Source organism: Sinocyclocheilus anshuiensis, unplaced genomic scaffold, assembly GCF_001515605.1.
Source record: "Sinocyclocheilus anshuiensis isolate Anshui unplaced genomic scaffold, SAMN03320099.WGS_v1.1 scaffold152, whole genome shotgun sequence".
Classification (NCBI taxonomy): domain Eukaryota; kingdom Metazoa; phylum Chordata; class Actinopteri; order Cypriniformes; family Cyprinidae; genus Sinocyclocheilus; species Sinocyclocheilus anshuiensis.
Genome location: NW_015555781.1, coordinates 4094407 through 4117872, shown reverse-complemented (window position 1 = coordinate 4117872; position 23466 = coordinate 4094407). Strand labels below are relative to the sequence as shown.

Here is a 23466-nt window from a genome sequence, read left to right as displayed (position 1 = left end):
GGGGGGAACAATTTTTGCATTAATTGCTCAATTTTAGAAAAGTTTGCCTCTTTGTGATTACTTTAAGTAATGAGAGTACGCTAATTGCTCTGATTATCACCCTAGCGAGTACCTTGATTTATGGTCACTGTGACAGAGCAAAACTCAAGATTAGATTCAAATTCATAAATTAGCAGTTCAGAACCTTAAGTCCACTTACTTAAGCCCTTAGCTCAAAAAGATATGGTATGTTTAACAAATAAGATACTGAAGGGGTGGATCCCTAACAGTACAGCATGTAAAATGTCTCCATCCTTGTAACATCACACAATAGAAATAAATCCATGCATCTGAATACACTGATCTCAGCATTTTTATTGTTTTTCCTAATCAATAATAAAGTCAAAATGGACAGGTATAGCCCTGTGTATCAGATCACACGAATCTGTAATAAAATAAGACAGCAGAGAAAAAGATCATTAGCTACAAATTTGGCATGGTGACAAAAAGGGGGCAAAAAGAAAACATTATGAAAAATGTACATGCAAATTAAACAAAAAAAAAATAATTAGTGTTATTAACTATGTAAAAAAATGAATACTTTCAGGAATATACAGCGTGAAGCCAAAAAAGAACAAATTAAAATAAAAAGTGTCAAGAGATCCTTATGGTGGCAACCACTGACAGGCTGATGGCTGACATTATTCAAGCCACATAGGATATCATTCAAGGCTTAACAGTCTCTGAGGGGGGCTTTACACATTGAACCGGAAATCATATTTCAGCTGTGCTTCACATCAAATCATAAAACAAATTACAGAACATAACTGCGGGGCACAGGTTGAATTTAAAACAAAAATAAATTGATAGCCTGTGCACAATCTGAATACATTTAAATTTCAATTCATAGCATCTTTGGATCTCCTGACCTTACAGTTATTGAAATACAAAGTGACCAACGTCAAGAACCTTGCATTCAGAAAATTGTCTCTGAAGAGGGAAAAAGTAAATAGCACAATACAAAAAATGACAAGTTGTCATGGTAAAGGGACTATTTGAGGCGTTTCTTAACGGTAGCCACATCAGTCATGCTACATACAGTCACTCTTTGATATCCCTGCTTCTGTCACCAGTGATTTGAGGTATAAAAACATCAGCTGTGATGATTTCTTTTTAGTCATCACACTCCTCATTAATGTGATTATTATTACTACCTTTGTTGTGAACGGAGTACCCCAACCTTCCTAAATGAGTCCTAGTGGTCAATTTGTGTTCCCTAAGAGAAGTCCGCCTGTCGAACAATCTTGCATGTGGTTCTGTCCTTTTGGGGATCGGTAGGCAAAACACATGAAAAAGGAACAACATTAGATGACAGTAATTAAAGGACACTGTAACAGCAGCCAACAGCGCTGATGGAAGACCGTTATTGATTAACAAAATTTACAATAATACTTGTACAGTACAAAATCAAACATATAAAAATGTAGTTCAAGGTAATACTTTGCCCTGCATGCAGACTGCAATAAGTCAGCTGAATTCCTTTTGGACTGTTCAGTCAGTATATTTAGGACCAATACTATATAAATTACTAAGAGCGGGACTTTTTACAAGTCGCCTCTGGTGAAAGGCTTGGGGAAAAAAAAAACATGGTAATCGGTACAACAGGGGCCATTTTACCACAAAGCACATTTTCCCAACCCAATACTTTTGAAATAAAACAAAAAGGAGAAGAAAAATCCCCGTCTATAACCTGCCCTGCGTCCATGAGAAGCTGGGAATAAAATATAAAAAAAAGACACCCTACGCTCCCACCCCAAGAAAAGCCCACCCTTAATTCCAGCAAACACGTCCCATTGAAACTAACGTTTTCCATAAGAAAGACCTTATCATTGGCCTTTTCAACAATCTACGCTTCCTAAAATGAATCCCGCCCCTTTTCTGTCCACTGCCCTCTTTTAAAAACAGCATGTCAGTTACACAGTTCACATTCTGTGTGATCAGCCTGGGTAGATTCATTCACCATGTAAAATAAACAGGATCAAAAAAGTGCTAAATGGGATTCTTTCTGACTAAGAAGGGAAATGAGGAGTGGACGGAGGGAGAGAGGGATGAGCAAGCCAGACAGGCGCAGAAGAATCCCATGATGTGGCCTGTGCCAAGAGGCACTTACACGCTCTCATGCAGTGCCCTCTAGTGTATAGCCCTTGGCTTCACAATCCAAGGGAAAAAAGAAGGACAGGGTGAAAGGGGTTTATGTGCTGTCAGTCACAGGCCCCCCTTCACAAACTCAATCCCTCTTTATCCCCCTCCAAGTAACCTGCCAGTCTCAAGAAAGAGTATATGTTATTTTACATACAGATATTCTTATAAATATATATTTATATATATGGCCCTTACTGAAAGAGAATGTGAGCATTTCACATGGACATAAAAGTACCATAATCTCTATACAGCTAAGTGGAAAGTGGTGTCAGTGTAATTTAACAGGCAGCATTTTTGTCTACTTGATGCACTTATTCAGAAGAATTAAAAAAATTGCAAAATGTCTGCCTCTTGGATGAATGCTTGCTACCCTTCTTATAGATTTGCTGTCCACACGTTTTCCTGAGTAATACTTGAATCATTGTAACAGACGATTTCAGTTCTGGGTGACTCCCTGCCATTGCTTTTTCATAGTTATTTTTACATGCTTGAAAATGTAAGTGAATGACTTTTGGAAAAAAGTAAATAACTATTTTTGCTTTCTTTTTCGTCTATTGATTAACAGAGCAGAACTAAAAGTCTACGGAGCATTTCCTTTTATTCAGAAGGAAATCAAAAAAAAGAAGAACGTAATAATGGAAAATGCATCGCAGGCCAAAGGAGGGTGAAATTTCATATGAACATAATGGCAGTGAGAAAAACATTACTTAAAAACATTTAAAGTAGGAGAACTAAATAACAATAATAATAACAATATTAATAATAACAATAATAACAACAACAACAATAATACAAAATAAAGACAGCATGGCAAAATAAAAATAGGGAACCTCCATCTGAGCATCTAGGCACAGGAGCCCATTCACCTGTAGCTTTGGCTTGTTGGGGTTTTGGAGCCACTGCTGACTGGGTCGCTGGCATCAGCCAAGAGACTGCTATACCCTGAGAATTCGGAGACTGATGTCTGTAAGCGGTGAGTTATCTCTCCCCCCGAGTCACTGCTGAAGGCCAGGGACACTCTGCCCCCTTTAAACTGCGTCCCAAAAGCCTGGGCAAAGTTCTCGATCTGATAAGGAGCCTTGGCTGGGTTCAGCGTAGCCAGGTCCTGGGAAGCAGCCAGGGAGAATCCTCCTGTGGTGGCTGCGGCTCCATTTTTCGGCCCTTGCGGTTCCTTTGGATCGCCCAGGTTGGGAGGCTGAGGTGTGATCTGGTAGGCGTTGGTGTTGGGGGGGAGTGGAGGTGGCGGAGGGGAAGTGTGCTGCTTATCCAGCTGTTCGGTGAGCTCCTGGGAAGGTGTGAGCTGCTGCGTGTGTGCAGACTGCTCCAGGCTGCTCAAGTGGAAGCCCGTTGGAGGCGACGAGCCCTCTAGGAGACCAAAGTGGGACTTTGGCACAGATGAAAGGGAGGGCGAAGACGAGACAGGTTGAGAGAACGAGTACTCGAGAGGTGAGGAAGTATACACATGCTTGTTTGACAAAAGCGGGCTAGGGCCTGAAAATGGTCCTGTGGTAGTCACGGCAGAACTGGAACCCAGCGGGAAGCTTGCGCTGTGACTGGTCCTCTCTAGTGCCTGTAGTAGAAAACGTGAGTACTCATGCATGATTACGGCTTTGTCACCACTGTTGGGACTTGACTGGGTGTCCTCAGTTCCCAACGGGTCTGCAGCATCAGTGGTGGCTGGCTGGAGCTCAACGTGATGGGGATCGGTGATGTCAAAGGTCACTTCAGGCTTGTGAGCATAGTGGTCCAACAAGCTCTGGAGAACCTCATCTGGGATACCAGACTTGTCCTGCTTTATATCTCCCAAAGGGGATGAGTCCAGGAGGCCCAGTGCAGCGTCGCCATCTAGGACCCCAGAAACGACACCCTGAATGACCGTCGGTTGCGACTGCAGATGACTGACACCTACGTCATAGTCTGAAGCTCCAGAAGCAGCACCGCCACTGTTCGGCACATGGAGGTATCGCCTCTTCTTCAGAAACTGCATGGCATCGTCATAGTTACAGCTGCTGGGACCAACTTTGGCCCCTGGACATGGAAGAAGCCCGAGGCTGTCCAAGCCTCCTCCCGCAGGCAATTCCATGCCTCCTGGCTTGGATTGATCCATGGGGTGAGTATTTTTCTCCAGGGACTTCCTGTTCCCCTTCTTGAAAGGCATCTTGGGAGCCCGGCCGTGTTCACCATGCATGCTGGGGCCCGGCTGGGCTGAAGATGATGTTGTTGATAGCGTGTGGTTCCCGGCTGAGCCAAAGTCATGCACCCCGTAACTGTCCGCCCCCTGACTATGCAACACTCCCATAGACCCAGATGACTTCTTACGTTTTCGTTCACCCCCGTCACCAGCATTTTTTGTCTTGCCCCGCTTGCGGCTAGGCGTAGCAGCATTTCCCTGAGAGATTCCGTAGCTGCCGTGTTCTCCGTCGCCTGCTGAGCCCAACTCGTGCTCTGCCCCATCCACACCCTTTTTTATGGCATCTCCACATGTCCGCTTGTGCTTCAGCAACCGGTCCGTTCTGGAAAAATACTAAAGAAAGAACACAAGTATGAGAACACAGTACTGCTAAACAGAAATGGTTGAAACTTGTGCACGAAACGCACCTGTTGGCAGGTGTCACACTTATATGGCTTTTCTCCACTATGAGTTCTCTTGTGTCTTTCCATGTGATACTTCTGAATAAAACGCATGTTGCACTGGTCACAGCTGAATGGCTTCTCTCCTGGAAACCAGACATGCATGAAAGGAAAAATAAATTGTGGACTAAAAGAGGCTTTGCAAATTTTACATTAAAAACAGAAGTGTCTGTGAAGCGTGATCGACATCTTGCTAACAAATAAGCCAGATATGAGGAAATGAAAGCTAAAGTTGGTGTGAACTTGAGGAACATACCACTGTGGATCTTCTCGTGTACCAAAGTGGGACTTTGGCACAGATGAAAGGGAGGGCGAAGACGAGACAGGTTGAGAGAACGAGTACTCGAGAGGTGAGGAAGTATACACATGCTTGTTTGACAAAAGCGGGCTAGGGCCTGAAAATGGTCCTGTGGTAGTCACGGCAGAACTGGAACCCAGCGGGAAGCTTGCGCTGTGACTGGTCCTCTCTAGTGCCTGTAGTAGAAAACGTGAGTACTCATGCATGATTACGGCTTTGTCACCACTGTTGGGACTTGACTGGGTGTCCTCAGTTCCCAACGGGTCTGCAGCATCAGTGGTGGCTGGCTGGAGCTCAACGTGATGGGGATCGGTGATGTCAAAGGTCACTTCAGGCTTGTGAGCATAGTGGTCCAACAAGCTCTGGAGAACCTCATCTGGGATACCAGACTTGTCCTGCTTTATATCTCCCAAAGGGGATGAGTCCAGGAGGCCCAGTGCAGCGTCGCCATCTAGGACCCCAGAAACGACACCCTGAATGACCGTCGGTTGCGACTGCAGATGACTGACACCTACGTCATAGTCTGAAGCTCCAGAAGCAGCACCGCCACTGTTCGGCACATGGAGGTATCGCCTCTTCTTCAGAAACTGCATGGCGTCATCATAGTTACTGCTGTTGGGACAAACTTTGGCCCCTGGACCTGGAAGAAGACCGAGGCTGTCCAAGCCTCCTGGCTTGGATTGATCCATGGGGTGAGTATTTTTCTCCAGGGACTTCCTGTTCCCCTTCTTGAAAGGCATCTTGGGAGCCCGGCCGTGTTCACCATGCATGCTGGGGCCCGGCTGGGCTGAAGATGATGTTGTTGATAGCGTGTGGTTCCCGGCTGAGCCAAAGTCATGCACCCCGTAACTGTCCGCCCCCTGACTATGCAACACTCCCATAGACCCAGATGACTTCTTACGTTTTCGTTCACCCCCGTCACCAGCATTTTTTGTCTTGCCCCGCTTGCGGCTAGGCGTAGCAGCATTTCCCTGAGAGATTCCGTAGCTGCCGTGTTCTCCGTCGCCTGCTGAGCCCAACTCGTGCTCTGCCCCATCCACACCCTTTTTTATGGCATCTCCACATGTCCGCTTGTGCTTCAGCAACCGGTCCGTTCTGGAAAAATACTAAAGGAGGAACACAAGTGTGAGAACACAGTGCTGCTAAACAGAAAGTGTTGAAACTCGTGCATGAAACGCACCTGTTGGCAGGTGTCACACTTATATGGCTTTTCTCCACTATGAGTTCTCTTGTGTCTTTCCATGTGATACTTCTGAATAAAACGCATGTTGCACTGGTCACAGCTGAATGGCTTCTCTCCTGGAAACCAGACATGCATGAAAGGAAAAATAAATTGTGGACTAAAAGAGGCTTTGCAAATTTTACATTAAAAACAGAAGTGTCTGTGAAGCGTGATCGACATCTTGCTAACAAATAAGCCAGATATGAGGAAATGAAAGCTAAAGTTGGTGTGAACTTGAGGAACATACCACTGTGGATCTTCTCGTGTCTCTGTAAGAGGTATTTCTGAATGAAGCTCATGTTACACTGAGTGCAGCGGAAAGGCCTCTCACCTGTAAAGGACATGGAGTGTCAAGCACTAGCAATACATCACGATGGTTTTTAATGGGGCCAATACCACCAATAAGTATTTGTATGAGTAAAAGAACTGAATCAATTAAAACTGAATTTTGAAGTATAAATCATCAAACCTATTTGGGTGCTATTAAAGCAATGGTTCTCAACCTTTTTGACTCAAAGGCCTCAGTTTGTACAAAATCCTTTTTTTTTAAATAAAAAAATAAAAATAAAATTATATATATATATATATAGAGAGAGAGAGAGAGAGCTCTTTTGCAAACCTATTTTCATGATGAATCATTTAAATTTTTAAGAAATTATTCAAACAGTTCACCTGAGTAAGCAAAATTACTAAGTAATGTTTTCTTTATGTAATACAAAAGTTTTGCTCTTTTGTGAACTTGACAAACCAGCTATTTTAGAATGCCAGTCCTCTTAATCTCTACTTAATACTGGCTGTTAATCCTTGGAACAAATTGTTTTGTGATGGCACTGTGTGCTCAGGCCAACCTCTACTGTGTAGTACACATACTAACATATGCATGCACTTTTGTGTAAGTGTAAACACATGCTGACCTGTGTGTATAAGCACATGTCTGCGTAAATGATAGGAGCTCCTGAATGCTGCATTGCAGTGCTCACAGATGTGCGGTTTGGAGTTTGGAGACAAGCTCCCTCCATCTGGATCCAGCATCATTGACTGCAAATAAAAAAAAATTCAGCATTGGACAACACCAATATTATTATATGAAGGGAAATCTTCTTTAAATTTTAACAATTAGCACAGCAGTGAATAATAAATAAGTTTTATGTTAATGAAGTGTTTGTTTGCACCTTCGACTCTCCTCGTTTCCTCCGTGTCTTGGCCTCCTGTCCCTCGCCGTTTGACCTTCGACCTTTCCTCCCTGAGGATTCCTTTACCAGCCGTCCTGACAGCTGGAAGGATAACAAAGATACAATGGGATTGGGAGCAGACTAAATAAAAGACAACAAAGACCCATTCATTCACACAACATTTGTGAAACACAAATCTGTTTTTCATTTTATATGAATGGCATATTGAGACTCAAGTTTTTGTGAATGAGAGACACTCTGTGACTTGGATTGGATTATTATAATATTTTATTATTTTAACAAAGGCAGATACAGAAATCAGCCACAACTAATATGCATAATATGCACACACTAGATGAGAGACTAGTTTGAATATTAAAAGTATTCCCTAATGTGTATGTGGCAGAAGGAAGGGTGTTAAATCTCTTATTTACAAGCCTCTATATCTATCCCTGGACAATCTATGGCACTTTCCTCATTTTCGCATCCATCTATGGAAAAACACCATGTGGATTATTGACCAGCTGCACTTCTGAATATCGTGTCTCACACTTGGGCAGTATAAAACAAGAGCTCGGTGAGAAACATACACAAAAACCTATGCTGAATGGAGACTAAAATATGAATTGTCAATGCGATGCTCATTGTCCTTCTGAAGGCTATGGCATATTTGACAACAGAACAAAAGAGAAAACTAGTGTGAGAAAGAAATGACATTTTAAATGGCACCCAAAGCTAGCCAAAACAAATCTTACTCTTTGCTCTAGCCTGACTTCTTTAAAATGTCCTCTCTTTCAACAGAAAATGCATGAGGAAGAGCAACTGGGATAAATTAAATTCAACCAACCAGAAAACAAAAGACAGAACAAAGACATCTTGCATGTTATTTCTTGGCGTGCAGCTAGAAATAATCGTGAATTAGCATGAGTCATCATTTTATTAGTATAATAACAGCTGCCTTTGGCTACTGCACAAAGACAGAGCCAGATGCAGTGTCTCAATGCTTCAGCCCGATTTCCTTTCAGTTGTCGTGCAAATGAGATGATCAATAAACCCTTATAATGATTAAATGGGTTCACTGCCCTCATAACCTTGGAAAGGACTTAATTATCAAGCATGAGAAACAAAGGTGCCGTTTTGCATTTTCGCACACACAAACTGCATGATTCCTGTTGCATTTGTCCTAGTCAAACCCCTCACTCACACACAGAAATGAGATGACATCACTGACAGGAAGGACATTTCTACCATTCAGTATTATTATGGAATCTGCATTCAGCTTTGCTTGGGAGAGAGCTGTATGACATTAAACACAAATCTGGCTTAACTCAAGACTCTAGGGAATTTGTATATTTAAATATCTAAAGAAAAATACCAAAACAAAAACACATACGCCCTCCAAAATACAACAAAGGACCATTAGATTAATCGATGCGGGACACCCACTACTAACACCATAAATCTGGATTTTAAATAAATAAATTAATTAATTAATTAACTTTTATAGGACCCTCGCTCATGTTTGAGGCTGAAGGCAATTGCAATATCTCTTAAATTAATTTCAATTTTTAAACAGCACTGTTAAACACACACACACACACACACACACACACACACACACACACACATATACATATATATATATAAATAAATAACAGGTCATTTCCTCCGAGTAGGCCAGGGAGGCAGTGTCTCCTCAAAATATTGGATGAGAAAACAAAATTCATAATACAAAAACAAAACAATGCCAATATTACAAAATATAACATTAAAAAGTGTATAAATCACTAATTTTTCTAAAGAAACATTGTCCAACAGCGACACCAGCAGGTAAAGTTACAGCGGGAGTCTCTCTCGCCTCCCCTGAGTCCATTGAGTTTTAACAGACCCCCAAAGCGTGCCGCGAGTTTGGTGGGGGGTAATCGAGATTGCATGGGGGGAAATCAAGTGAGAGAAGACAATGCCTCCATCACGATATGATTGGATATGATTGGATCTGACTGGTTATGTTCGGCTGTGATTGGTTCATGCGATTTCCGTTGCCGCGTTCGCGAATCAGTCTCAATGGCATTAATGGGAAGACTCATTTAAAAAAATTAAGTGAACAACTCACACACTTAGATATAACCACTTTGTTACATCAAAATAAGACTTGAAATGGCCTGAAAACATGATCCGTGGGAGTTTTTAGTGAGTAATCAGCTTGGTAAAATTTTAAGTAAATCTCTGTGTCTGTGACCAATATTTATTGAGCTTTGATGACTGATGAACCGAATAATTCAAAAATAGTTAAAAGTTAACTATTAAAAAGAATAGCTGAACATAAGTTCACAAATAAAATATATTAAGTTATTTTGGAATATTTTTTGTAATAAATGTAAAATGCTTAAAAACACTAACTTGATGAGATTCATCCTTGGCTTTAATAAACAGAATATTGATTACATTGTTAATGTAAAAATATAAAATAGATTTTTTTTTCTGGTAGTGCAAGTAATGTTTAACGAAGAACATTTGACTGAGACCAGAATTTACATTTTATTTATTTATTTTTTTAAAGGACTTTGCCGCCTCATTTCAGAACACCACTATATATATATATATATATATATATATATATATATATATATAGCCAACGAGTTGCGGTGTAAATTGGCATCCCACATTATATATATATATATATATATATATATATATATACAAATATTTTTATTTGATATTCCACTAAAATTCCACTGTTTTCCTGGTGAGATGTTTTTCTTTTAATAGAATAACTATACTCTTAAAGGTTCCAAAAGGGGACTATGGCATTGCAGCAATGCCATAGAACCACCTTTCTGGGTTCACCATATAACCGTTCATTGAACAGTTCTTAAAATAACCATTTTTTTTTATTTAGTGTGAAGAAAACTTTATAATCTAAAAACTTTTTTTCCACTATAAAGAACCTTTTGTGGAATGGAAAGGCTCCATGGATGTTAAATATTCTTCATGGACCCATAGATAACAATAAAGAACCATTAATTTTCAGAATGTAGTGATATTGAAAGCAGGGAAGTTCAGTAAATTATGTTATCTTGGAAATCACATGGTGGTTCTTTACCTTTTAATAAAAGCTCAAGCGAGAAATTCCTTGGTGTAATTACCAACCATCCTGTCCAAATGTATTTTACAGACAGACACGGGCACACTTACGTTTCCCAGACTGAGGTCGTGCACCACCAGGTTCTGATGGTTGCCCAGCGAGACCTCCAGCAACTCTCCTCCACTTCGCATTCCAGTTCCGGCTCCACATCCCGGGTAGAGAGGCAGCCTGTAATCATGTTCAGAGACCTTCTCCTGTTTAATGCCCATTGCATGAACGTAATCTCCCATGCTTCCCATCATCCCTCCTATGCAACCTCCACCACCCATGCCTCCAGTACTCAGCCCTCCTCCACAGCCCGGCGAGTCCCTCTCCTTCTTCAAGATCATCTCGTGGGGCTGCAGATCAGCCATAACTGTTTGACTGGCCAGCCGGGTGAAGCTAGTAACAGGGGGAAGGTGGCTGAACATGAGCATGCCCGGACCGAAGCCTGGCTCCATGCCACCATTGGAGCGGAGGAACTCATTGCCAAGTTTGTCCTGGATCAGGCTCATGTTGAAGGGGCAAGGCTCAGAGTGTAATCACACTGACGCTGATGCTGGAACAGGGGGCGACAGGGTCTGCTTCAATGCAAGGCCACCTCACTCATCCTAAAAACATAAAAAGAGACCAAATCATTATTTGACATTCTTGACATATACTACTGTGAAGTACTAACAACAGTGTCTGATTGGCCAAGTAGCAGAAAAAAAAAAAGTTTTTGGAAACCGATTAATAAATTGTTAGAATAATTTGTGCCGATTAATATTTTTTTGAAAACCAAAAAACACAAGCACAGCATTTATCTGAAATAGATTTTTATTTTTTGTAACAAGTCGTTTTTAAATCATACTGACCCCAAACATTATACTAGGCCTGGGCGAACCAAGCCATTCACACAGAACGCATATTCAGCGCATTTTCTAGATGGTCAAATACGACTGCTGGACTCGCGTCTCACACAAGAGATGTATAGAAAGCCATGTAAAGTTAAAACAGTTTAAACTTTTAGAAAACACGTTGCAAATTTGTGGAGGTTTATTCCTTTTCACTGCGTCTCATATGTTTTTAAAGGCAATCTGTGTGAATGGCGATTCGGCTCTTTGTATTAAGCAATGCATAAATACATGATGCTGTTTTGTTCATAATTGTTTATGCAATTTACGAAATTAGATTTGATTTATATGAGGTAATTTAGACGTAGTGCAAGTTTTTTATAGACAATTACTTCCTTGCGTTGACAATTTAATGTGCTGCATTATTTTGCTCATTGCGCCCTCCTGTGGCCTTGGGAGACAAGCCAAAAGTTTAACCTATTTAAATTTGCATATAAAACATCAGAAATTAGATATTTGTTTAATTTTTATTTTGTTTATGACTGTTAAAACAAACAAATATTTGTTGTTTGTCTCAATAAATTGAGTTAATTTAAAAATACAGTGGTTAAATGTAAAAAAAAAATTCTATTGCTCTGTTTTAAAAAAGGTTATAAAAAATGTCAATAATTATCGATACTGAACGATATGAAACATTATATCGTTGATACATTTTTTAACTATATCGCCCAGCCCTACATTATACACATATACACACATAAACAAAATATGTGTATATATGCATGCCATTATGCTCTCTAGATATCAGTACCAGCAATTAAACCCATTAAAAATTACCATCACAAATTCAATCCCTCCATTATTTTTTATTTTTCTTCCTTATTATTTTAAAGCCATATAGCTAATAATAATCTTGGCAAAAACAATATCTAAGTTTTTAAAGCTGAAAATTAAGTTTTCAGCTACAAGAATGTGAATGTGCCATGGACAGCCATGTTGCTAAGACTGGAGCACTCTGACTACCCATTACATCCTTCTGAGTAGATTTGTCATTTGGAAAGTTTTCATTTCAGGTCTTTGAGGCTCCTCAAAACCAGGTCACTGTGAAAAATGTTTGTAGCAAAACTATGAAAACTTTGTGAGGCTTGCCAAATTCATGGAAATTGTAAAGCATGTGATGCAAGCAAGTGATGTGCAGATTTTGAGAACAAACTTAGGAACAGTAGCCGTATGTTCTTTTGATCCAACTAATAAGTGCTTAACTGGATTAATCACAGAGGTTTGTGGGTCAGACACAAAAGAGGCATGACAACCTATCTTCGGTGTATTGTGCTTGCTATTTCCTCCTTTTAACACACAAACAACAACCTGCAGGAAACAATTCACTTTTAATGAGAAGTAACGTTAATTACTCATAAAGATTAGGAGTAATTATGATAAGAGTGACACAAACAGATCAACAATAGACTCATTTTTAAAACTAAAATTAAAACAGAGATCAAATTTTTGACTTCATATGGACAATTTTATTGTTCATTTTTTTCTTAAAATGTGCGTTATTACTCAGCTAGTTTCCTAACACATAAGCATCTATACAGACTCACTTAGATCCAAAGCACATGTGCACAAGACATCTCTAACACATTTTGCCCAGATTTTTAAGATTGACCATCAATTATGTCTAAAGATAATGATGATCTCATTCAAATATGAATGACATTTTTGTATTTTGCACAAGTTTTGTATTGTAATTTTTTTGTAAATTAAATTAAAAAGTGCCAATTACGTAAGATTGTGATAGCTAAATTTCTTTTTCCAGGCTGAAAAAAACCTGTATTTACACATGCACAGACGTTCATTTTAAGATATCATACGCAAAACAAACCGCCTGGTGTTTGCTCATATGCTCTATTTTTGAACGTTAAGGATTAAGAGCATGTTATAAATATAAACACAGATGTTGTGCCCTGTAAACCTGTCTAGCATTAGGAATGTTAGTGGATTGTGGCCTGTGGGACATTTCTCTTAATACATTTTAGTCCAGTGCAATGTGTGTGTTTGTGTGAGAGAGCGGCATATGTTTTGAGGCCTATACCTCAATCTATTGTGGTGGTTATTTTATATTTTAGTATTATCAAGTTTGAGGTTTGAAGACTAGACATCCTGCTCTGTCTTATTATGGTCTGCTTTGTTTAATACAATTGACAAATAGACTGTTGCCCATGCAAATTTATAAATGTAACCATTCAGTAATGACCTAATCTACACCCAATCAGTAATGATACTGATTCAAGTCTGGCAAACCTTAAGCACACAAAACTTAATTTCAAGACTGACATGACGGAAAGTAATGACTCAGATGATGAATCAGTAACTGCTCTGAAGGATCTAGTGTATGTACCAGCTTACAAGCCTCAGTTTGTTTGTGAATTGGATTAGACTGGTCGCACCGTATATAGGTTTTTGCATGCAACCGCGAGGAAAACGTAATAGCAAGACGTGTTTTTGTGGAATATGATCAAAATCTCATTACATTAAACATACAGACAACTTGGGTGAAATATGAACAATAAAAGATAGGAAGAACAAAGAAGATATTTTGAAGAATGTTAGTATCCAAACAGTTTTGGTTACCATTTATTTCCATTGTATTGTATGAACAAACAAACAAACCATTTCTCAAAATATCTTCTCTTACGTTATATACACACACACAAAAGAAAGGCATACAGGTTTGGAACGACATGAGGGTGAGTAAATGATGACACTTTTCGTTTCGGGATGAACTATCCTTTTAACTGGAGCACTGTATTACTCATATTGTCATTTAAAAATTAAACAAAAAAAAGCTTCTTATCAATTTAACATAGATGCCATAATAACATACAGTGGTTTTACAATTGTAAACGAGAGCTTAAGTAGTTATGGTATTTTGCAGAAATGTTTTCATGTAAATTATGATGAGCACTGCAGATCGGTCTCCACTTCTCACTCAGTGTGTGTGTGTGTGTGCGCACGTTTGCCGAGGGTACATCATGTTTCAGGGAAGTCAATTGCCAATTGCTCTTCTTTGGATTCCTGCACCATCCGATGATTCATACCAATTAATTTCCCCTTAAAAGGCTGCTCGATTGGATCTGAACCAGATGCTTTGGCATTAGTCAGAAACACACCATCCGTGTCACTTCGCATTCAAGGAGAAGATGAAGTCGAACCTCAAGAATCAATAGGAGCCCATTCAGGGCATGGATAGTTCATGTCCAGCATTTAGTTATTAGCATTATTCAAAACATGTCCAGCTTTCTTGTGGTTAGGTCCATTATATTAGGTGCATTTAACGGTGTACTTATGTTAAAAAAATAAAAAATAAAAAAAAAACTTATATTTTTGCTGCTATTGAGGTGGAATATGTAGGTTTCATTGTATGGTTAGGTTAAGGGTGGGTTTAGGATCAACAATGTAATTACAGATGTAACCACAGAAATGAATTACAGATGTAACTACATCCAGGTATTTTTTTTTTATATATATAAATAATACAACGTAAAAACGTGTCCACAATAAGTGCACTGCATCAAATTATGAATTTAAATGTTAGTACATAGCAGTAAAAGACACTTAATATAAAGTGGGTCCAAACATATCATGGAATACAGAAAGGCGAAATAAAGAAACACTTTGTCCTAGTAGAGGCGTCTTTTATCTCGAGTAACAGCACACAGCTCGCGTCTCTTTGTGTTGTGAGTGCGCGCAGACGGCACGCGACGCAGATGGTATGTAATAGCTCGTGCATACGTTAGCCAACTGAGCTAGCTCATTAATCAGAAACATAAATCATTTATTTCACACACTCAAATCAAAGCGACTCTCAACTCAGGACGCAGTGGCCATTTTGGCCAGAATAAAACAGCATGACTCCGTGGCGCGGGACCCTAAAGTCTATACTGTGAACGTGGGAGATTTAAGTTTTTGTTAGTAAGGCAGGACCGTTATGGTGGGATCCATATTAATAACTTCATGCAGACTCACAAAGGGCCTCGCTGCTAACGCGCTAGCAATCCGGCTAAGCGATGCTTAATAAAAAAAATTACACTTGCGAAGTACAGAGCATGGAACGTGCACTCATATAATCACAAATACAATGAAAACATCTGCAATAATTAACTAAAAAGCACTTTGCAAAGTAAAAATGTGCTTTTGTTTACACCACAAGCTCACAACAAGAAATGAATACGTATAGAATATGCACAATGGAATTGCTGCGAGAGCGACAGCGCTTACCCATAATAAACAGCCCCGTGCAACTCCAACGAACAATTGATGCTCCGCGTCAAGCTACGCGGCTACATGCTACACTACGTCGCTGCGCTGCGCTTTGTTGTCTGCCCCGCTTTCGTGCGCCTCTCCGGCGCTTCAAACTTCACGCAAAGCTGATCTTAGCAATTCGCTTACCAGTGCATGTCCACTGTTGGTTCTCTCTGTATGTATTTTCCCCCCTCGATCGTTTATTTTAATGTTCAGAGTCCAAACATTGTTCTCCTACAGCTGCTGCGTTCCTCCATCTTGTCTGAGCGCGGGGAACTGTGGGTAGAGCGGACGGGTCCTGCGAGGAGACAGACGCTCTGATCCAGGGCATTGGAGCAGCGTCCGATAGTGAACTATCGCACAGAGGAACAGATAGCCTGCTAGACCTAGTGGGTGCTGTTGGGAAGATTTTCAACTCAATTCACTTTTGCATTGTTTCAAGGCACACAGCATCCAGTGTGGATTATTCTCACAAATAGGCTACTTTTTTTGTTATTTTAGGCAACTTTATCACATCCATGCATTCACAGAGGAAGACGTCTGCATAGACGGCTTTTTTTTTTCCTCTTTAAAAACCTGTTTAAGTTTCTATTCCCCATCTTATTCTCTCAAACTGTGTTTGTCTCTCAGAAATATGGTGGTGTGGTATCCCTTTGGGTCCCCCAAATTGAGGACACAGCGCATACTAATGTTGTAATAGGGCTCTCAAATTAATAGGATAAAGTGACACAATTCATTAGGCTAAAGAAAAAACAATTCCTCAAATAGCTTCTTAATTAACTAGACTATCCTAATTGTGAGCAGAAATAGTGACCCTAAGAAAAGATCCAGAGAGAAACAAAGAAATAGACAATATAATAAAACAATACTAAACAAAATAAACTCAAATAAAGTGCTGAACTGAAAGAGATTTGGAGAACAGAGCCATTTAGTTGGTTTAAAACATTACCCAAAAAGTTGCCCCTCCAAGAACAACCAAGTCATTCTTGTAAACAAAAAAACGTTTTATTTGATTTATTTTATGAGGTCCCGATTTTGTATGAATTGTTTAATAAAGAAACATGATTTTCAGAAAACCTCAAAAAACAGGCCTAAGCATCTCTTAAATCCAACCGTCATTAGGACATAAGCAGATTGTACGTAAACATTCATATGAGATTGTACATTCGAATTAGTCAATTAATGACAATTTGTGACTATTTTATGTTTTGGGGAACTGGTAGCTAACCACTGACAGTTAGGATGGGATTGGGGTGGACCTTCACGCTTACTTTCCTAAAAATGTTACATTTGCATACAAATCACCGTACAAATTTATACAAAATCACCACCTTGTAAAATAGTTAATTTTTCTCATGAGATGGAGTTGGTTGAATTTCCTACAGTAATTGTCTATTTTATGACCCATTTAATCCAGACTGAGAGAAATAATGGACATGATAGATTTAACAATGGAAAAGATTTTTGACACTAGAGGTTTCAAACGTTATATTATTATAATTTTCTTTACACTTTGGGTTCTCCGAAGGACAGTAAACGGTTCTTAAAAAATTCTTAGTGTAAAGAATATTATAATAATCACAACCTTTTGGTGCTATAAAGAACCTTTTGTGCACTGAAAAGGTTCCATGAATGTTAAAGTTTCTTCATGGAACCATCAAAGCCAATAAATAACTTTTTTAAGTCTTTCATCTTAAGTCTAAGATGATTTTGTACCTTTCATTCTCTTCTTTTATCCACTTTCCACAAAATGGCAAACTATTGCAGCCAATTTTTGTGTTTCTTTATTTTATAATTGCTAGTGTTATTGTGTCTTCCCTTGCTTTTTAAATGCCTGAAAAAATGTATGTGGCATAACTGAAATGTTGCGGTTTCAATATAGGGATACTAAATTCTTTCAATCTGAAAGTGATTTTTTTTCTTTTTCTTCTCTTCCCGTGAATGCACCTGCAACCATTCGTGTGTGCGAGGAGGGTTGTTTATGTATTTCTCAGTACTGGCGTCTACGAAATCTCTCCCATCTCTGGACTGGTTAATTAAATATGCATTGAAGATTATTTTCAAATGTTATAGTCTGACAATGTTCTGTCATACAGAAAGATCTGTGTGTTCATATGTATTTAGTACTTCAATGTATAATTCATTTGAAACATTATTATGACTAGGATCAGACAATAATACAATAATACTCATAACCAACCACAACAAACTATTGAAATTATAGAAAGACCTTTAGGCTACAGCCTAATCTTATCAAAGGCTTGTTTTCCTTATTATATTAATGTATATGCAACAGAATTAAAAAAATATAATTTAGAGAAATATGCAATTATTACATATTTAATCAGAGGCTGTGCTATGAGTAAAGTTAATGCTAAAGGTTGTTGTCAGGTGTGTTTACAAATATTAGGGACACATTATTATTATTTTTATTAATCAAATTCATTACATAGCCTTCAGCTAGAAGATATATAGATATGGACTAAAAATAACAGTTTGCTAAATGTTTGCTAAATCTTTCCACTGTTGTAGATCTCATCTCAGCATTTACGGCTCATGACTGGTATTTAAGAAACTTGACAGGTCATGTGATATCATGTATATGTCATCAATTCTTAGAGCTCATTCATTATTCAAGAGTTAGCGTGTATTAATACGCTCACTGTCCCCATCTCTGCCTTTCTTGTTCTATTTTTTTTTTTCTGTAATTTTGTATTTCCGAATCTGAAGGGCTCAGTACAGCATCTGGTGTTCTAATACTATATTATATTGTTTATTTATCATTGAGAGAATCTATATTTCTCTATATTGGGGGGGGGGGGCAGTTTTCTCCACTGTTGTTTAGTTATGCATGCTTGATCAAACACATGCTGAAACGATCACATAAACCATACCCTCTGTAATACTGTAGATTGCAGTTGAAAATAAAAAAAAAGTATCAATGTTCATGGACACCCACAGGCCTTACATAAAAATACAGGCACTGCTCCATATTTCATTATTGCTATAACTCATTCCCCTGATAAATGTGTTTAATAATGTTTTTAATCTAATATGGAGACAAATGCACAGTGCCTCTCCTAACAAGTGAGATGTTTTTTCATCTGTGCACATTATTCCTAGCCAGAAGAGTTGTCATTATGAGGGACTATAATGATTTTTAATATAACGCACAAACAGATATACTGGCCTGGTGGCCTGATGGCTGCCCATGTATTTGAGACTCCCCAAAGGAGCAAACAGAGAGAGGAAGAGCATGCAGTTTCAAATTTCTCTGCAGTGAATAACTGCCAGTAGACTGGTGGGAATATTATAATCATGTGTCATTACTGCTCAGAGCTATATGTTACAGCTACTTATAAAAAAGACAGACAACGCCTTTCTGTTAGCATTAACATCATCAGACTCAGCACATTCTGGAATACATTCTGTGCTGACATTTTACACAATTCATCAAAAGAGCACCATGTAAGGTAGTTCAAATTTAGGAAAGGCTTTCTGTTAAACTGAGCATGATGGTTACTGATGGCATTGTTTAGGCACTCTACAATTAGTTTTATATAACCCTTTTCAAATTATCATCAAGAGAAAGAGCATTCAAAATAAACAAATAAATGCATAAATAAATACGTAATAAATCTACTAAATTCAGCTGGGTACTAAATGTCATCATAAAAAGGCACACTTAGTTGGAGAATGAATGAATGAATGAATACTTGTATGTATGTGTGTGTGTGTGTGTATATATATATATATATATATATATATATAAATAAATGTATAATAATAATAATAATTATTATTATTATTATTATATGTGTCCCTTTCTAATAAAAATTATAATAAATGTAAGAAAATCAGAAAAGAATGCTACATTTCTTAAAGTTATAAAGTCACAAATATTTATTAGAAGAGGCAGAATATTTTTTATTTTATTTTATTAATACCCATAACTTCCAGGGGGTATTCCAGAAAGCAGGTTATGTGACATACCCGGGTATGCTTAAGGGTAAGTAAGCGGTTAAACTCAGCTTTCGGTTCCAAAAACGGAGGTAACTAAGTAGCCATAGCAACTTATTCCCTGAACATAACCTGCTCCGGAGTAGGTTATGTTTCAGGGTTAGTTTACTTCAGCGCTATCAGCACATGCGTGACCTTATAATATTATATATGTTTACAATATAGTTATCAAATATACAATACATATATACAATATGTATATTATATTTATTGTCATATTTAATAGCGATATATATTAATTATAAAACACTATTATAATAAGTTAATGTTTATTTTATTCTAATATATTTTTTATATTTTATTATCATCTTTTATTGATATCGTGGATCTGCTTTTTCTATAATGTATTTCTATAATAAAAATACATGTGATATTTCTTATTATATAATTAGCATCAAACAAACATTATAATTCTTATTCTCAGTGATTATAAGATTAAACGAAAAAAATGTTGAAAAATGATTGCACAACCATCAATTAGGTGGCTATATGCAGTAAGTATGTAAATGATCATTGAACAAAAGAATGAAGCAGCATGGTTTCCATGGTGACTCGTCGATTTGTTGCTCTGTTGAGTATGTCTTTTGTGTTAACCGTGAACATACTGAGTTGACTGAACTTACACCCAGACGCGCTTATGGAACCAGCATACCTCAAATAAGCCATGTTTGGGTTAATCAATCGAGAGTTCAGGGTATATGTGACGGTAAGTTAACCTTGCTTTCTGGAATACCCCCCGGAGAACCTGAAATGTTCACTGTTTACAGTGTGTTTTTGCAGCGGTGAGAAATGTAGCCAATCACAGACATGTTCGTTTATCTCTTGAACACAATGGCCAATCAGAGGTGTTTACATTAGAATCCACTCACCGCTCCAAATGCTGGAGTTTTTGTTCAGTGTTGATGTAACAACGTTTGTAGATCGGGAAGAAGGAGGCGGGAACCGGCAAACATTTAAATTAGATTTTAATAAAATAAACAAACACAAAATGAAAGTAAAGCGGTAGCCCCTCGCGGACGACTGCCGCACACAAAACACAAAATAAAATCCAGGCCTGGTCCTCTCTCGTCCAACACTGTTGTCACTCCTCCTTTTATCCTTCCGGAGCTCCTCCGTGGGACTCGAGACCGGTGAGTGGTGCAGGTGTCGTGCATTAGCATTTACTCCACCGGCCTCGCTCCGTTCCCACGGCTCTCGGCCCTGCCCCTCTCGTCACATACCCCCATCGCCCCTCGCAGGCCGGGGGGTACTCCCGAGACTGCGCTCTACTCCCCCGCTCCCCCCTCCGGGGGAGCCGATCACGGCGGCCGCGAGGCGAGAGAAAGGGAGACGGAAGGATGAGGAGTGTTCCACAGTTATTGTCAGATGTTCATGAGATGGATTGCCTGAGGGAAGAAACTGTTCCTGTGTCTGGCCGTTCTGGTGCTATCCTGTCTCATTAACAAACAACGATTCATTATGCAGTGTAGACAACTTTATTGATTTTAATGGAACATTGTGAGATCGCAAACTGACTTTTAGTGATTGTAAAGTTAACGGTCTTTTGCACTTAAGTCTATAGATATATAAACCGTTGAATAAAAGTATTGTTTTTCACGCTGCTAAGAGGACCGACGGCCAATTATACGCTGCAAAGTTTTGGAAATTATATCTAGCCTACATATAAATGCATGATTCACTCTGAATCTGCAACTGACTTTGTGATACTAGCACAGGACAAAAATATGGCATGTCACGCGCAATGTAAATTCAGACTAGATTAGAAAAATATTCGTATCAAAATATAGGCTTATTTTTAAATTCCATTCCAATTTTTTGTAAAACTAATGCCTTGTAAATAATCTGAAATTTCTCATTGTACATTGCTATTCTTGTCATGGTGGAGCCCTTGCTTACACATTATATCTGCACTTTATTAGAAAACCCTCACTCAGTGATTTGATTCCTAATTGTCCATCTCACAGTAAAAATTAAAATGTTAAGTTTTAGTAAACTTGAAGCTAAAGTTTAAAAAAAATGTTTATCTGTCCTTCGGACAGTAAAATTAAAATGTGAATTTTTAATAAACTTGTAGCTAAAGTTGAGGTAACTGGAAATGTCCATTTGAATTAAAATTAAAATATAATATGACTGTGCAAATCCATTAAAATAATTTACAACAACTGCAAACAATTGTGATTATTATCTCAACATGTTTGTTTTTATGATGCATTTTAACAAGTCAAATACAGGCCTGTGCAACAACAATCATGTGCATAGTTCTGATCTACTGTCTTAACATAATATACATGTAGGCTAACATAATAATATTTATTCTTAATCATAATATGGTTAGTTTCTATTAATATTGAAGGCTATATGCTTAAGCAATTAATACTTAGCTCTGCTCGACACATTTTGTATTGGGGGTCCCTGCTCCATTGCCTAAGGGGTCCTTGCCCTGAAAAACGTTGATGACCCCTAGTATAGTGCATTTCGCCACTTAATTGATGGTTGTGCAATCGTTTTTAATATTTTTCGTTTCATCTTTTAATCACTGAGAATAAAAAAAATATTGTTTGTTTGATGCTAATTATATTAAATATAATATTATATATTAAGAAATATCTCATATGTATTTTTATTATAGAAATGTGTTATAGAAAATGCAGATCCATGATGTGTGAGATTGCAATAAAATATAATAAATATATTAGAATAAAATAAACATTATTATGTTCAGAGAATAAGTTATATACTTACCCTGAGAGTTACCTCCATTTTTGGAACCGAACGCTGAGTTTATCGGCTTACTTACCCTTAAACATACCCGGTATGTCACACCTGCCACACCTGCTTTCTGAAATACCCGAATACCTCCCTGATAGGAATAAAATTGTATAAGACCCAAAGCCCCTATAATTCTTAGACAGGCATGCGTGCATGCGTGAGTGAATGAATGGCTTTCATTTGTTTTAGTAAATTGTGTACTCACGCATCTCAGTCAGCAGATGGCGTTGTTAGTTTGATTCATTGACTGCGGAATAGCATTCAGTTTTATTAAAGGGGAATTATGATTTTGGTTTTGGTTTAATCACAAAAAAAGACTACTTTCATTTGTGGCTATATTAATACTAACATATTAATACAAAATGTGTCCGCAGGATACCAATGTAATCGACTGAGTAGCGTATTGATTTCAACATTGGACTGGAAATCCAATGTTCTTTCCAATGCCGGGGAACACACACACACACACACACCACCGCACAAGCATCTTCTCCAGTGTACAAAATAGTATTTCGCACACAAGCCCCCCTCCTCCGACCCGTTCGTCCCTCACACCCACTCTCTCTTCTCTCTCTTATTCTCCTGTTCGTGCCATATTATGTGCAGAGGAGCCGAAGGTGCACAGAGAACACAACCCGTGCATTTCACAGGCATCCAGAGAAACCCGACCAGAAGAGAGCCTGGTACAGTGATGCTACAGTAAACTGGCATTATAATAGGCACGCGCTTCCAGTTTTCCTGACTACATTTACCGTCCAGACGGTACTGGGAAAAGACGGTACTGCGTACTTTTTACTTGAGGGGAAAAAAAGTTGGCAGAGAGACCTTGCCCTGCCTCGCGACCTTTTTTCCATCTACTTTTGCAAGTGAAAAGGCACCGAAGCCATGCTACAGAGAAAGTAAGTTTC

At 38.6% G+C, this 23466-nt stretch overlaps 1 protein-coding gene across 3 annotated transcripts; it reads right to left on the bottom strand.

Annotated features, from left to right (window-relative positions):
* Positions 1-569: 569 nt before the first annotated feature.
* Positions 570-16132, bottom strand: LOC107674693 (zinc finger protein 281-like). Of its 3 annotated transcripts, none has more exons than XM_016468768.1 (9): positions 15917-16132; positions 10700-11239; positions 7505-7606; positions 7247-7370; positions 6580-6663; positions 6291-6409; positions 5778-6216; positions 3048-4266; positions 570-1300 (listed from the first exon to the last, which is right to left on the bottom strand). In XM_016468768.1, the coding sequence occupies exons 2-9, from the start codon at positions 11141-11143 to the stop codon at positions 1153-1155; spliced, it is 2679 nt and encodes an 892-aa protein (XP_016324254.1). In that variant the 5' UTR covers positions 11144-11239; positions 15917-16132; the 3' UTR covers positions 570-1152. The 3 variants fall into 3 exon arrangements, with proteins under 3 accessions (XP_016324254.1, XP_016324255.1, XP_016324256.1); XM_016468769.1 differs by lacking the exon at positions 15917-16132 and adding an exon at positions 15746-15797; XM_016468770.1 differs by lacking the exon at positions 570-1300 and having other exon boundaries at positions 2613-4266; positions 15917-16130.
* Positions 16133-23466: the final 7334 nt, after the last annotated feature.

Excerpts from the sequence above, each read along its gene's own strand:
- LOC107674693 (XM_016468768.1), bottom strand. The coding sequence starts at position 11,143 with ATGAGCCTGATCCAGGACAAACTTGGCAATGAGTTCCTCCGCTCCAAT. Across the intron at positions 7,607-10,699 it reads ACGACCTCAGTCTGGGAAAC|CTGTCAGGACGGCTGGTAAA; the intron begins GTAAGTGTGCCC and ends TTATCCTTCCAG. Across the intron at positions 7,371-7,504 it reads GGAAACGAGGAGAGTCGAAG|TCAATGATGCTGGATCCAGA; the intron begins GTGCAAACAAAC and ends TTTTATTTGCAG.